Source organism: Anas acuta, chromosome 2, assembly GCF_963932015.1.
Source record: "Anas acuta chromosome 2, bAnaAcu1.1, whole genome shotgun sequence".
NCBI lineage: Eukaryota > Metazoa > Chordata > Aves > Anseriformes > Anatidae > Anas > Anas acuta.
Window position 1 is genome coordinate 145,197,723 of NC_088980.1, and position 16,315 is coordinate 145,214,037.

Genomic DNA, 16,315 nt, shown 5'->3' on the forward strand with positions numbered 1-16,315 from the left:
CACAAAAAGGGGAAATGCTTGTTTATGGGGCAAAGACAGCCTTTAGTGACATTCGTGGTAGTGATTTACTTGGGAGTGCCTAAGGAGTTGTGTTCTGATTTATTAAGTACCTTAAGAGAAATGCTAGTTCTACTTAAAAAGCAGGACTCTCAGGAAACACCAGTATGCTTCCCCGAACACAGGCAGATCAGATTTATTTTATTTTTTTTATTATTATTTTTTAACAAACACCTTATATCACATTTTTTTCAGTAACATATACGTTCCGATATGTATCCAAGTCTTTCTAACGGTGAAGCTTCTATACAGATCTGATCCGCATGTCCAATCTACAACTGGTATCTTGTGAAGAGTGAAACTCTACAACTATCCCATTTTAGGATTTCCATGAGGCTGGTCTGCCACACCTCGGTAACACTGACAGAACAGACTTTACAACCCCACAGGTAGCTATTTGGGCCACTAGGTTAAGAATTATAGAGGGAAAGCAAATGTTCTTGTTTTCCTTAACTGTTCATAACAACTAAAACTAACCAAGGCACATGTTGGCCCCACTCCTTGGACTCAGAGGCTCGAGCAGAAGTTTTTTGTAACTGCTGGAACTGCCAAGTTAAGTATAAGCAACAGAGAAAGCATCGTAACTTCAGCAGGTGAGTCTGAACAGCCTTGCCCAGAACACCCCTTTGGCCTCTCAGTAAACACCAGCAGCAAAAAAATATGCTATTTAATATGCTTTCAGACTGTCATAGGAATAATGTTTATTTAATAGAAAGCACCAACGTGCCATTGACAGTACATTAATACTTTATTATTATTATTTTTAAAAGTCATTCTGTCGATAATGATGGGTGGCTCTTTCAAGTAACTGAACTCCTACAGAATGACTGAGGTTTAGAACATGCGTTCCCCAGCCCCAAACCAAAGGACAGCCTGCTAAACACCTCGTTTGGGTACAAAGTAAGCTCACCTCACAAAAATCCAATAAATGACTTTATTAAATATATTCTTTTCCTCTAAAATATAAATATTCACTATACTCTTATAAATGTGGAGTAGGTCCATATTTCATTTGTCTATCCCATCCAAATATGAATCAGTCCAAAATCTGAAAATGAAGAAATAGCATCTGTAATTATCATTATTTTTTTCTATAAATATATATAATATGAACTTTCTTTGCAAACTGTTTAGTTATTCACTTATACTTCATATAGTACTGAGCACCTTAGATTACATGTTGTGTAATTTACTCGTTGGTACTAATATAGGAATTTGTACTATTTACAATGCACATACAGGTTAAGTATAACATTCCAGTGATCTGTAAGTGTTAAAAGGATAAGGAAATAGTGCAGTACAGTTACATATGTATTTAACCTACCCCACAATATGCAAGTTCTCACTTTAACCTCGGGAACTTTTACAGGAGCCTGGGTCCAAACTTTTAAGTTACACTTTGGAACAGCAATAAAACACTTTGCACACAGCGTCCTCGATCACTTTTTAAAAACGTCACACGTTTTACTTGACAATGTGATCCGAGATCATGTTTGGAGCCCTAGTCCCCCAGCGTACCGACTGCTCTCAGCCTCTCAGAAGACGTTACATCCTAGAAGCTTCCAAGCCAAAGGAGACCTAAATAACTGCTACAGAAAGACACGTGAGTGGCAGTGGGAGCAAAGCAAGAAATGTACATTTGGAAATTATTGGTAAGTTATGTAACAGCTCCTAACTTGTGATTTTACACAAGGAATTAAGTTGTAAGTGCAAGTACCATGACAGTAAAAACAACGTTCACAGACAGATCACCTTCCAGACTTCTCACTGGAGAGAGGCGCTGGCAGTGGGGCGAGTGTCCCAAATGTCAGCTTAGCTAACGGGCTAAAATAACTGTTTTCTGTATTTTCACATTTAGCCTATCTTAATTTTTAAATTAGTTTTGATGATTAGGATACCTATGGAAACCACCACAAGCTAATTCCTACACTGAAAAAAAATGCATGACTTACTCTTAACTCTCAAGACTTAGTTTAAAAGCAACGTAGGACCAAACTGTTTTTAATTTTCTTCTTTGCTAGTCAAGTGATGTTACATTGAAACGTACTGGCTTTCTGAAGAATAAAACAAATGCTGTGGTATGAAAAGTGAATTTCTACAAACTTCTCATATATAATTTCCTATACAGTTCCTGTCCTTCAAAGTGGGAATTTAGGGCAAAACTCTAAAAGCAAACAACCCTACCTAAAGCAGTTCTATTTAAAATTTAAGAGCAATATAAATGCAACCTCTGTTCTGTTTCTTTCTATTCCCACCCAACCATGTTGTGCCAATTCAGTAGCTCCAGCTGCAAGTTGTATCATCCCGCAATGAAGAGCACCTTGCCCACTCTTCTGCCCTCAACTTCACTGTGAACAAGGCTTGAGCTGACCTGTGAATGTTTTGACTTAGAACAGTAAGATGTGGTGCAGAACAAGAAACCATAAAATATGTGTACAGAGGCAAGTTTTACCAGCAAGGAATAAATTCTGGACTTGCACCCCAATGCACTGAATCTTAACTTAGGCTAAAGATGACAAATTCTTTCTTCACTAGCTCCTAATGTAGCTGATTTAGCAGCAGGAAAGTCTGAGCTCCAAGTCACTCTCACAGGGACAGTTCCTTATTAAGGCTTTTCTGACATGTTCCTGCCCCCTGTGCATTTCCTCAGAGGTGAGGAGCTGCTCTTGATAAATCAAGAAAATAAAAATAAAAAGAAGTCTTCCTCCTTGCCCAGATTTGCAAAATGAAGCCCATACAACCAGACTCGGTAGAGCTGAGGGGTTAATACATTTGGGGTAGGACAGGAAGCTCTTGGCATGGCTCAGCCTTTCAGTTGGAGAACGCTGAGGTGGCAGCATGCTGACAGAAGCTTAGGTCACCTTTCAAAATGGATCAAGCTCTCTTCTACCTGAAGCTCAAGGTCATTTGAACCGCTTTGAAAGTCACTATGAAAACACATCCTGTGTGTTCAGTAACAGGAGGTTCTTGCCTATGCCTCGGTGCCAGCCAGCACCCAGTGCACCCCCCAGCTAGTGCTGCACTGCATCCATCATGAGGAATGCACACGAGGTGGCCCTACCATTTATCTGAAAGTGCCTCTCAGCCCGGACCTTGCAGCTGGTATTCCTTGCAGCTCTGTATGGCTTCAGAGCACCCCACTCAAAGAAGTGTAGCTGCTGGCTCTGCTGGGTATTCGAGCAGCACAGTCTGGTGGTTCCCCATGAGAAATCTGTCAGTGGTGCATGGGTTAGAACAGAAAAAAACACTTGATTTGTAGGCGGTGGGACCATCTTTTATAGAACTTGTACTCAAACAACCTTGAGCTTGCATCATAACCAACACCCAGTCCTTTCTGCTTAGCCCTTTACTGATTCTATATAAACAAGTACATTGAAATAGGCACAACTTATGAGTCTGAACAATTACACGCATGGTACTACACTCGGTCACTGTCTGAGATGGGATCTCAAAATCCCACTATTTACAATGAAATCCATCGTTTTCCTTGTCATGCCACCTCTTCAGCTGATCAAAATCAAAACCTGGCCTTGAAAGGCTGCCAGAAATGACCGAGGCATGGTGCCGAACCCCAGTCCGGTGCAGGCTGTTATCCGTTGCAGGTCGCTAATGTTGGGTGTACTTCTGCTTAGCAGGGTTGCTCCGCTCGTCTTTGAAGAACCAGATGTGTGTCCCCCGTTTATGCCACCAAACCAAGTCTTGTGATCTTAGCCGACAGGAAGGAATGGATGATGAACACCACTGGTTTTGGACAGGAATGAAGGTCCAGTTGCTGAAATTACAGGAAGAAATCAAGTTGAGCATAATTAGATTAGATTACAGCTCAAATAAGCAGTAGTTTATGGAGTGTTTACCAGATTAACTGCTGCCTGGGATTTTCAACAGGCTTCTATTAATAACTACCCTGTATTACAACACATTGTTATTTCTTTGCATGCAGCTGCAAATATTTAGGTCACTAAAAGTGAGTAAGAAGCATCTTGAAAGCAGATGAGATCCTTGTGCCCCTGGGCTTATGTCTGCCTGGGAGAGCAGCGTAAAACGGACTCAGAGGCTGCAAGCCCTTTTCCAGGATTCTCAACCCCTCCATCTTTTCAGCCTGTTTCTGACCAGGGCTGGTGGTGTGACTGCTGTGTCTGATACCTTGTCCTTGCACTTTTCCCTATGTACCTGTTCTTGGTCACTGCTGAAGCCAAAACACTGCCCCTCGAGTTGCATGGTTGCTTCTCTCTTCATGCAGCTGGCAGTGAAACTGAACTGAGATTTTTTTTTTCCCCATGGTAACAGCTCAGATCACCTCACCAGGTGCTTGCTAAGCATGACAGCACGACAGCACTATCCATGTGGACAGCAGGTTGAGCACTAAGTTCACACCAGAATGAAACAGACTGGTCTTTCCACCAGTCACACATCAACTTTATTGAGAGCTAGTAACAAATTTTATTGAGAGCTGGTAACAAATTCCTTTCTGAAGTATGTTTACAGCCTGACAATAAAGGCTTCACAGAGCATGTTATCAAAGGTGGTATCAAGAACTAAGCACACAATATACTCAGGAACTGCTGAAAAGCTTGACAGGAGAGATCACGTTTGCATAATTTATGGTATCTACACTTTTTGTAGGAACACGCACCTTATTTTTAGGCCTTGTGACAGCTAACTTTAAGGCTTAAGCAGACAGTTTGCTCTACATCTGTAGTCCTCAATTTTTTCAGCAAGTAGGTGTTCAAAAGTGTCTAGAACTGTTGTCACACCAGATAAAGTAGATATGTGCACGTTGGGATTATTAGTAATGTCTCATTCGTAAGTTCTTCTACCTACAGTCATTTTAAAATTGAAAAGAAAACCTACAAACATTCTAACATCTGGCTACACAGAGAGTTTTTCTTAAACATAAGAAAACTTTCATCTCTCCTTGCATGCTTTTATTTTTTTACCTCTTATTTCTTCCCAAAGCCATATCATCATGCTGCATTGGAAAGCATGGCATCTATATCTTGACACTGGAACCATACTGGTCAGCTGTTTGTTATTAGTGCTTTTCCACTCCTACCACCGTAAGGACCACCACAGAGATGGAAATGTATCCCTCTACTAAACGCAGTACTTACAATTTCTCCATCTTTTCCTCCGAAGTCTAAATAGAGCATCCTTATCCCATCATCGGAGGACATTTTCAGTTTTTCGTAGGGGTATTGTGCAATTGTCTTAGAGAAGGCACCGTCTTGTGGTTCGGTTGTAAGAGAGAATCCATGTTCGTAATGGATGGTCAAACGGCACTCCTGGCTTTTATATGTGCAAGCTAAACGTGGAAACAAAATGCAGACTGTAACGTTCTTAAAAGCAACGACTTCCATTTGGCTGCAGATTTTACAGTCGATCTCAGCAACGCCTTGTGGAAACCAACCTTTCCTACAACTGGTTAATTGTGCTCTAATGGTAAACCTGCAGGCTTGGAAAACCAGCCCAAGGCATTCTGCTGTGCAAGGCCCAAGCACCATTTGTTAGTTAGGGTCTGTGTACAGGGACTAAGCTCCTGCTTGGTGGTAACAGCACCGATGTCAGTCCTTCTACTCACTCGCTGCATTCCTCATCCTGTAGTGTACATCTACGTGCTGCCACTAAAGCAATCTAACGAAGTTTAGGATGACCCAGGCTGGCATTTCCTCCTTCCAAACCTCAACAAAGTCGCAGCTCCTCTTCTGATGTATGATAGAGCCCGAATCAATAAACGTGTCGCACAATGCGTGGCAAAATTAGAAGCTGTAAAGGGTATCCCGGAAGAATTTTGACAAAGATGAAGATGCTCTGGAGTCCTCATTAGTGCCACAGTAATTGAAAAAGGGCCCAGATAATTGTATCTAACAGCAACTGCAGCAGAAAGTCTGCATCTTTCCCTCTGCTCTGAAACATATCACGATCCAAATTAAAAACCAGAGTTTTAAGTGTCTGCATCCCAAATTCTCTCTCCCTTCAGCTTCCTGTGAAATTCTTTGATAACCAAGGCTTTTTAAGAGTTTCCCAGAAAGCTGAGGTATTCCATGCACCTGCCGCAGCACCTTTCCTCCAGCAGAGCTGAGCAGGCTGGGATTGTCACACACCTGAGCCGAGGGAACAGAAATGGGCCGTGTGTTACCTGATCTCCTCTGAGGGACTCCCATTCACAGCCTGACAGCCCTCACTGCCTGCCTGCTGCACAAAGCACAGCACCAGCTGCCTCTGTCTTCCACAACAAGGAGGAGGCAGTGATGGAGAGGGGGCTCAAATAATGAATTTACACTGCTCCTGTTCTGGTTCCTGTTCAAAATAAAATTCTTAAGAACCTTTTAGGGAGATGCATGTCAAGAGCAACACAGCTGGCTGTTCCAAGCACACTGCAAGTGACTTCTGGTCCCTCCTTCACTCTTTGTGGCCTTCTGGACAAACCTCTGACATTTACTTCTCTGTGACACGCAGCCCACCATGGTTGACGACAGACTTGTGTCTGAACAGTGTCAGGAAAACAGGATGAGAAGTCAGAATGGCAGTGACTGTGTCCTTATTTTATCGTACTGGCCATGGGTACCACGCCAGCTAAGGCTGGGTAGGAAAGCAAAGAGATTATGTTTTAAACACACAGACCCCTAAGTATGTGTTTGTTTTTTTTTTTAATGAATCAACTGTAGCAGAAAGGGCTTGAACTGACAGCCATCAGGCTGTAAAACAGAGTAACAAGGGTGAAGAAGCAACGCTGCATCTACTCACATGTTGTGATTTCTGTGATGAGCTCTGCAGAATTATGACAGCCCTGCACTATGTTCCGTGTCCACAGTGAGAGGTCTCTGCTCGTCTCCGTCCTGAACAGATGGGTTTCGATCCCTTGCCTTGTACCAGTGCGGGTTGCAAAAGACAAATCCATCCCAGACTGCGGCGAGCCTTTTCCTGGGCCAGAATGGACCAACCTGGAATTGGATTTGAATATACATTAGTGGTGACAGCACAGACAAAGCTGGAGGCTGGTAGCTGAATGCTGGTTTTCTGTATGACTGTTGAAGGACATTTAGTGCTGGTCATAATGTCCACTGTGAATTAAGGTCCCCCTTTATCTGTACAAGGGGAAGAACAAGCAGCAGCACAAGCACTCTCGAGGCTGTCGCATCCTGATGCCATGACAGGCAACTCGGTCCCATGATGGGACATGCCACCAAGCAGGGCAGCACACAGTGCTGTTCCCTGTAGCACTGTGTCTGTGCCTTCCCATCAGATGGAAGAACCCTGAACTGCTTCCACAGAGGCCACAGGACCACCACATCTGAGCACTGCCCCAAAATCCCTACCCGAATAAAACTCTGCTTTGCACATTCCTAAATGCACGAGGTTGGGGGTGTAAAAACTTGCATCTCCTCCGTATTTAAGCCTAAAGTGATGGACAGTGACACTCAGAAAGTGAAGGTCCATGGCAGTACAACAAATTGTACAAAACACCCCTGAGGCTGAGAAGGCTGAGAAGGCTGAGGGAACTCATTCACTGCTGTGTGCTGTTGGGGTTTGGTCGACAGATGGAAATGCTCGCTCAGACAACGCAGCTGAATCCAGCTTTCACTGTCAAGCTGCATTTGCCATAAAGCTCAAACATCTGCAGACAAACTCTATAATAAATGCTGCTGGATAAAGTACCAATTCCCATAAAGTCTGAAGTTCTGTAAAATACGGAGATGCCAAGTGCTGTCTTGTGTATACTTTTCCCATAAGGTACCTGTAAAATGCAAAATGCTGCAGCTATTTGTAATCCTGAAATGCTCTCGCATTTTGCTGCAATTAAAATTTCTTTGCCTGGCATGAGCAGTTGTTCTCCCGAGAGCAGGAAAGGTTTGTTCATGTCGGCCAACATTAATTGCAGGACTTTTTTTGAGAGAAAAATCAACACTTTACAATATTTCATTCCTATTAAAGACCATCCTCTCTTTTTTTCTCCTGCAGAAGCGTGGGACAGTGAACACAGCATCACCCAGGGTCGTGGCATCGATTCAGCTGGGAGGAATAAAACAGGAGCTTGTCACACTGCACGGTCTGGGCACTAACTCTCAGAGGGGGTTCACAAAGTGAAATGAGGCAAATTCTTCTGAAAATCTGATTTCTGTCTTGCGTCTCCTGTTTGCCTTTCTGTAGGCAAACAATATACTTTGTACGAGACTATGAAATAAATACATAACATGGTAGTAAGAACACACATGCTAAAGCATGAAGCCTTAGACTTTACATATGATCTACTGAATACTAATTTGCCCTCAAATTATTGTTTAACACCTGGAAGGTTAGCTGACATCACGGAAGTAGATATTTTAATAGGGAAAAAAGAAGACAAAAAGGAAAGAAAAAAAAAAAAAACAACAGAACATCATCTTTAGAGTTACTGAAACACTAGCCATAAGGAATCTGGTTTTCCCCAATTCCCTGGTGGTTCATGCTGGGATATGCTTTGTGCTGAACAGACGTATGCCTCTTTCATAGCCTGCTGTAAGGTTTGCTGGGTTTGCTCATACTCAGGTTTCTGGTAGCTTTCTGTGAATTTTGAGCATCCTCCTTGATCTCGCATCACAAGGAGGGCTGGGAAACCAGGTGCAGAGGGCCCGTGAGGACCTGCCCCTATATCTGGGCAGGAAAACCTCTCCCATAACCACAGCACCACCTCCCTGCCTGCTTTTTGGCCTCCAGAAGGGCCGTGGAAACTTCTTGCTTCGCTTTGATACACCAGCACTCCTAACAGCACTCTGGGCAGATTTTGTAGTAAGGGACGAGTAGTAAGTGGCAAGCAAATAGCCCCACAACTTCTGTTCATGGGCTGTGGTGTGATGAGGTGCAAACCTGGGGGGGGCTGCATCTCGGTTATTAAGGCAGGAGAGCAGGAGCTGAACGGCCAGGTGTCTGGGTGCAGGCAGGGCAGCTGCTCTCCCTCTGCCTTCTGCTGCTGGAGGGAAAGCAGTCTGAAAAATCACATCAAGTTTGATATTAAAGGTAAAGCTCCTTTATACAGTGTTCAAGAGCTGCGCTAAAAATTATGCTCTAATACTTATGATACTGTATATGTGACAGATGGTTGAAAGGTTTTATTCCCTTTCAAAAAAGAACACCAAAAACACACATGCAAAAGACACCCAGGTCTTCATGCATCATCCACTGCACTGGCTTTTTAGGTTTTTCATCATAGGAATAAAATGGAGATGCATTTTACAAATTAAAGTGTGTCAGATGCATCCAATATGAGCCTTTTACTTTCCTGCCTTCTCATTCACATTATCCCCCCATTATCAAAAATTCAGTCTCACCATTTGAAAATCCTTTTCCATCATACAACTGCAGATCATGCTTCAGAAGATTGTGCAGCTGAACACAAACTAGACAAATAGGCAGGGGAACATCTGACATCATTTATATATCAGCACTGATATATTTGGGTGCAAGTCCAAGGATTCCCAAGCTTTGGTAAATTCAGACTAGTTTCACTTACAGAAAAAATACTTTATCCCGAAGAACCCAAAACCATCTCAAAAGGCAAAAATTGAATCTTGCAAACTTCAGGTGGCTCTGAAGAAGGCAGAGGAGGTTGCACCCTGCCAGAGGTATCCCCGAGAGCTCTGCCCAGAGCCGCAAGAGGGCAGGAGAAGGTTGGTCTGTGCTGTGTGTAGGGAAATGAGACTTTTCACGTGCTCCTGGGAGCCAGGAAGACCCTGCTCATCTCTAATTTCTCCCTCGTGTGTCTGTGCTGTGGGGACCCTTAGGGCGTTGTTCTCTGCAGGTGTGTGACAGTGAGATGCGTGGGGTACAGCGTGATGTGTGGGTGCCAGGTGAGGCTCTCCGGGAGCTGCTTCTCATTGCAGTGCTTTGAAAAGAGTTTCAAACACCGCAACGCAGCAAAATCTAATGGTCTCTTCGGTGAAAACCAGCACTGACATTCAAAGCAGGTGTTCAGCTGCTCACTTGAGATTTATCTCAGAGGAGGCCGTGATACAAGTGCATCAAGAGTCATGCAGCTCTGCTCAGCAGAAGGCCACTACAATCTGACCTTTCTTACGTTGAAACCACTTCTTAACCCTTGACTTAACATTTGAAACCTGCTCTGGAGCAGCAGTACTCTTTGGAAATCTACGTGCAGGCCCTCCTTCATCCAAGATCTGCCTTCAAGGGAGACACAGCCACCCAGGACACCAAGCAGAGACCTTGCACAGCTTGCACACTGCTTCATGCTCCTTCCCCGGGGTGCTCAGGCACCCTTGTAGTAGCCACCTGCCCCTCTGCCCAGTTGCACAGACGGTTAATCAGTGCCCAAAAATGATTAATCAGTGCCCAAACTCCTTTCCCAACTTCCCACCTGGAGCCCTTGCCACTACCTTGCAGCACACTGTGGCAGGACAGCTGGCAGGGTTTCAAGCAGCTCTTCTTGGGGGTGCTCTGCTGCACGTTAAGAAAGCCACACAACAGAAATAAGTGACTGTAACAATGCGGTGTTTTTGAAAAAAATAGGATTTATCTAGATAAGCAGCCCTGTGCTTACAATCACCAAACGTTTGCAATTCGTATCTGCATCATGTATCAAAGTGCTTTAATACTTTCTGGTCACAAAACTCAGCTTTGCCCTAAAGCTACTTAGAGATCCCTGATCTTAATCAGGGTGCAACATGTGGCTGGTTTTCTGTTGTTTTTTTTTTTGTTTTTTTTTTTTTCCACCATATCTGCTCTGATAGATAATGCAACTTGATTGCAAGCATTTAAGATGAAATTGCTTAAGCCCCATTCCCATGCCATAGGGAGGCACTGTTATTCCTATTTCGGGCATAAGGAAACACTGAAAGAGAGATTATGACAAAAAGGTCCTTGGAGTCAGGGCTATGAGCCAGTTGCTGTGCCTCCCAGTGCAGAGACTTAAAGGAACAACCTAAATCTCCTGATCTCAGGTTTATTTGAGCTGTCACTTATGTTCCACACAAACCTGGGAAAGACTGCCTAGAAAATATTTTTAGATCTTAACAGCATCCATAGTTTGAAGGCAAACTTATCAACAAACAGAAAGGGTGTGTTGAAATTCTGCTTTTAAAATTCTGTCAGAAGATCGTAATCCTTCTACCACTTCCCAATTTTCTCTGCTCATTATGTCCTGGGTAGATTAAGCATGACTCTGTGCAGTATCTGGCACTGAAGTTTTCCAGTTTCAGCAGCTTTTCAAATATGCATTAGCTAAGCAAAAACGTTTTCTCAAGGACTCGTAAAAATCTGAAAGATGGGAGCAGCCAAGATTACAACATGTGGTCTGCAAACTTTCCAGGTGAAAAGTTCTCAATTGCACTGATCAATGCGCAGAGGGATTAAAAAAATGTGTCATGAGGAGGGTAATCAGTGGCTGAGCATGAACACAGCAGTCGATAACAACAGCAGAGACCGTGTTTATTTGGCTGCTGTAACTACTCGGTGTGACAGAACATCAAATCAGAATCCTGTAGGGTTTTAGTCGAAAACAGACACAACAGTAGGTGTACTGATTTAGGAAATTTGTCAATTCAGGCAATCTGTTAACCTTGGGGATTCAGCAACTCAAATGTATTTATCAGGTGCTGCGTCTGGGCCAGGGCAATCCCGAACATTAACACAGGCTGGGCAGAGGATGGACGGAGAGCAGCCCTGAGGAGAAGGGCCTGGGGGTGTTGGTTGATGAGAAGCTCAACATGAGGCAGAAATGTGGGCTTGCAGGCTAGAAAGTCAACCGTATCTTGGGCTGCATCAAAAGAAGTGTGGCTTACAGAGCGAGGGAGGTGACCAGCAGGGTGAGGGAGGTGATTCTCCCCCTTTGCTCTGCTCTTGTGAGACCCCACCTGGAGCCCGGCGTTCAGCTCTGTGGCCCCAGCACAAGAAGGACGTGGAAATGTTGGATCAAGTCCAGAGGAGGGCCACAAAGATGATCAAGGGGCTGAAGCACCTCTCCTATGAGGACAGGCTGAGGGATTTGGGGTTGTTCAGCCTGGAGAAGGGAAGGCTCTGGGGAGACCTTACAGCAGCCTGCCAGTACCTAAAGGAGGCCTGAAGGAAGGGTGGGGAGGGACTCTGTCAGGAGTGTAGGGATAGGACAAGGGTAGAGGTTTCAAACTAAAAGAGGGTAGGTTTAACTAAGGTATTAGGAAGAAATTCTTTACTCTGAGGATGGTGAGGCACTGGAACAGGCCGTCCAGAGAAGCTGTGGATGCCCCATCCCTGGAGGTGTTCAGATGTTCATGATGTGTGGGCAGGAAGGGGAAGGGTGCACTGGCTGGCAACCCTAAGCCAAACTGGGGCTGATGAGGAGAATAAGTCATCTGAGCAAGACACAGGTGTTTCCCAACGAAGTGGGGACAGGCCTGTCCTACAACGAAGCTGTAGGACAGGCGTGCATGGGCTGCTCATGGGCAGCACTCACTAAAGGGAAATGCTGAAGGAACGTGAGCTTTGTGCAGCCCCCTGAGTGTGTGGAGCGCGGGGGGCCACGGACTTCCAGCCCTCATTTCCTGAAGGTGAGCAACCCCCTGCTCCTGCCAGGAGGGTGATCCACCACAGTAAAGCGACTTTGTTAACTCGGTTAAAATGTAGAGATTAGTGATTGCCTCACACCTGAGACAGGCTAAGGGACGTGCTCAGGCCGTTATCAGCAGCCAACAGGAAGGTCTGGATGTCAGGATGTGGCAACCTCAGCATTCCTGAGCTGTGCTCACCACAGGATCTCCAGTCACTTCAACGGCAGATTACATTCACTGTCCACTGACAGACGGCTCCCCGAAACGGAGGGGAGGAGCCGCATCACCTTCTGCTGCGGGTTTTCCACGAAAGGCAGCAAAGTTTGTTTTGGGGCGGAAGGAATGTGGTCAGATAACCGACACTCTATAAAACAGGGCGGGGAACTCCTGAAGGAACAGGCCCAGCTGAACAACCTCATGCTCCACACAGCCCACAGCAGGCACCACCACGTGCTGGCAGTAACCATGAACCACCTCCTCGGGAATTCCCAGTGTTTCTTCCTCTTATGCAAGAAATATCATCCAAATGGTGAGTCTCCAGCAGCTTGAACACAGAGCAGAGAGCAGGGAGGTTGGGGGTAGGTTCTGCAAAAGTTTGGTGTGCAGGTGAGGCGCTGGATTAGGTTCTCTAGAAAAAGCGTATGATCCTCATCACTGTGGACTTCTATTTATAAGTCTGTTTACAAACTCTGTCAGCTCCTTCCACCTTGCACTGATGCTATCCGGAGCTCCCTCCCTGCTGGGTCGAGCCTTCCTTCATGCAGGACGTTGCAATAGGAGGAGCGATAAATCCCTGACGACACTGGCACACTGACACAGGGACACAATTACCATGTGGTAAACCAACATCATGTGCCATTTATCTTGGGGCAGCAACACATCAAAATCTAGTGACACACCCAGACACAATCTCCTGCCCCAACACCTTACCTAGTTTCCATTGTCAGTTGGAATTGATGAATTTCACTGAAATTGTCAGCTTGCACTGCCACCATGCACAGCAGGCTGCAACTGCAGAGCATGGGACCCTCACCTCATTTTATGGTGACACATCTCATTTCACAGTAACAGGGTAAATCAGAACCCGTCTTCCCAAAGTCTTGAAAGCTCCATCATGGATAAGTTGATTGGGACAAAGCAACCATTAGCATAGTTTGCTATTTTTTTATTTAATATAATGATTTAGCAGTAAAGTCTCAGCTCATTTGGGGAGAGAATGAAGAGACTGAGAACAAAAATTAACTAATGGGAGTGCAGTAAGAGACCCACTGCTTTTGGCCATGTACTACCGGCCATTCTGAAAGAGAACACATTGAAAATAGTATAATAGAGGCCTGTAGCAAGGCCAAAACAATGAAGCAGCAGCTCTTTCTCAAGCCCTTTGACCATACTGGCAGAGAAATGTGATTAAGATTCACATCAAGAAGCACGGACAGTTTCCACTGTATAAAGACAACCATGGGAAAGCTCTCTCTGAATTAGAGTTGATGGATACCTCTGAAATAATGCAGATGGTTATTTCCAACCTAGATTCAAGAATGTGTCTTCCAAGCTCACATTTTAAGCTAAAAACACCAGGATTTCACTTCCTAGAGCAGGAACACAAGCCATACTGAAATGAAGTGTCTCTGTCCTATGTGCAAGACCCCAGAAGCCCCAAACCACTGGCACAGTACTCCCACACCAACACATTCAAACCAGGGCAACAATTCCCCATTTTTCAGCCTGGAGAAGTAGCTGGAAATACGAATGCATCTGCCGAGTCCTCAGGTCTGCGTGCTGAGATAGAGATCTCAGGAGATCAAACTCAACTTTTTCAGCACTCCTGGATCTGGGCCAAAATACTGCATTTGTAATCTTTCTGGTGTGATTCTGGCAATTAGCCTTGGCCAAAACTTGAAACGGAGGAGAAGTGAAGAGGAACTGTTAAGCTGAACACACTGGCCCGTTTAGGAAGAATTGGCTTCTCAAACTATGGCATTTCAAATGTGATCTATAGCTGTGCACCAGCTATACCTGATTTTGGCTGATTCAGCCATTCCCAATGCTCTTGAAGAGGCTGAAATAAAAAAGCACAGGTACCTGGTGGCTAGGAGGGGATATGTATGCAGAGGGCTGAACCAAGCTTCCTTCATCCGTGGCATGCTCTCATATATTAAGAGGTCTTTCTCTGTCAAGACCACTAATACTGGCTTCCAGTGCTTCTCGTTGTCTCCTGGCACCTGAAAAGGAAGAAATATTTGGTGAAACAAGAGGCAAAGCTACGATGGTGCAAAGCCTGACAATACAAACATCTTGAGTCCTGGTCAACATAAGGAACAAAATAGTTTTCCTTCTCTGTTTTTTTGACATCTCCCACATCAACTTATAACCAGACGCAGCAGAAATGGAGTAAGGCACTATGAAATCTGCTGCTCTCATTAGCACTACTGTTTCCAACCCTCCTAGCAGCCTTCACACTACAGGCTACTCCATAAATGTAGTAGTGGAAGAACACAAAGACAGAGCTGGCTGTTATTGAGCTGTGGTACGCATGAAAGGACCTAAGATGTATTTTTATGTGCACCATTCATGTGTAGCTGTCACGTTAACCTGAGCACTGGACACTGCTGCTGTTGTTTCTAGGTTCAAAACTAAAAAACCTGCAACATCATCACTATTAAAGAAAGTCAGGTAGCAAAAAATACTGGTTTGGGAGCAGATGGGTTTGCGTCTTTCCTCTGTAGTTCACTTCATCATTGCTTCTCTGTCCTTCATACCTTGCTTCTCAACAATTTAATGAGTAACAGTTTATAAAGAGATCCAACCTAAACATGGGGTTGATCTGAAGCATTGACTCAGAGATGGATCTGTCTCTATATTTCAAACCAACTGTAGAAGATACCTAACAACTGGGACATCAAAGCCCCCCACTGGCTGCAGAATCCAGATGCAGAATTGTATTTTTCAGTTTGGGCACGCAGCTGTCCACATGGCCCCACAATTACTGTTCTGAGGACTAAGTATAGTTCCTAGATTTTACTTATTCTAATCTGGTAGCATTTATGTGTCTTAAAAGAGATGGGAATATAAAAGGGTCTTGGCTTTCACGGACACATTCACCTTTTTTCTTTTGGTTCACATAAAGGAAAAGACACCACATTATGCAGAAACAACCTCACAGCCACACTTTCAAACCCAAACACCTTGGTATTAAAAGAAGACTGAACAAATTCTGAGATTCACCAGACAATCTGGTTGTCTACTTGACTACTTCATTAAAATCCTCTCCAGAAAAGAGAAGCAGCTGTCTGTGTATGTTTTATGCTAGATGCCAACCAACTTGCCATGGATGTGTGTCCCTGGGCATGTCACTGGGTAGAGAAACATATATATGAAAGGGATAAGTCATAGACTGGCCAGGCTGGGAATGGCACACCAGGAACGGTAGTTCAGACCCATAAATTCAATGTGCTTTAAATGACGAATTCAGACTGAAAAGAACATTTGACACACCCATGTTTTATATGAAGACAGGGTCCAATAAATTTCTGAACTTTTAGGGGATTTCAAACCAGTTGTAGAAAAGCTTCATACAAGAACACCAACACCCAAAGCAGATCTTAAGCTTAAGCCAAAGATTCTTGGCTTTTATCATTTTCTTCTCAGAAAGAGCAGTCAGGCACTGGGACAGGTTGCCCAGGGAGGTGGTGGCGTCCCCGTCCCTGGGGGTGTTCAAGGAAAGGTTGGACGTGATGCTTGGG

General features: G+C 44.4%; 1 protein-coding gene across 1 annotated transcript in view; it reads right to left on the bottom strand.

Annotated features, from left to right (window-relative positions):
- Positions 1–977: 977 nt before the first annotated feature.
- SNTB1 (syntrophin beta 1) overlaps positions 978–16,315 on the bottom strand; it is a 114,970-nt gene continuing 99,632 nt past the window's right edge. The window contains exons 4-7 of the mRNA XM_068672577.1: positions 14,655–14,794; positions 6,802–6,998; positions 5,169–5,359; positions 978–3,829 (exon numbers count right to left, since the gene is read on the bottom strand). Of these exons, the coding sequence (XP_068528678.1) occupies positions 3,737–3,829; positions 5,169–5,359; positions 6,802–6,998; positions 14,655–14,794 (621 nt within the window). The 3' untranslated portion in view covers positions 978–3,736. The remainder of the gene's footprint in view (positions 3,830–5,168; positions 5,360–6,801; positions 6,999–14,654; positions 14,795–16,315) is intronic.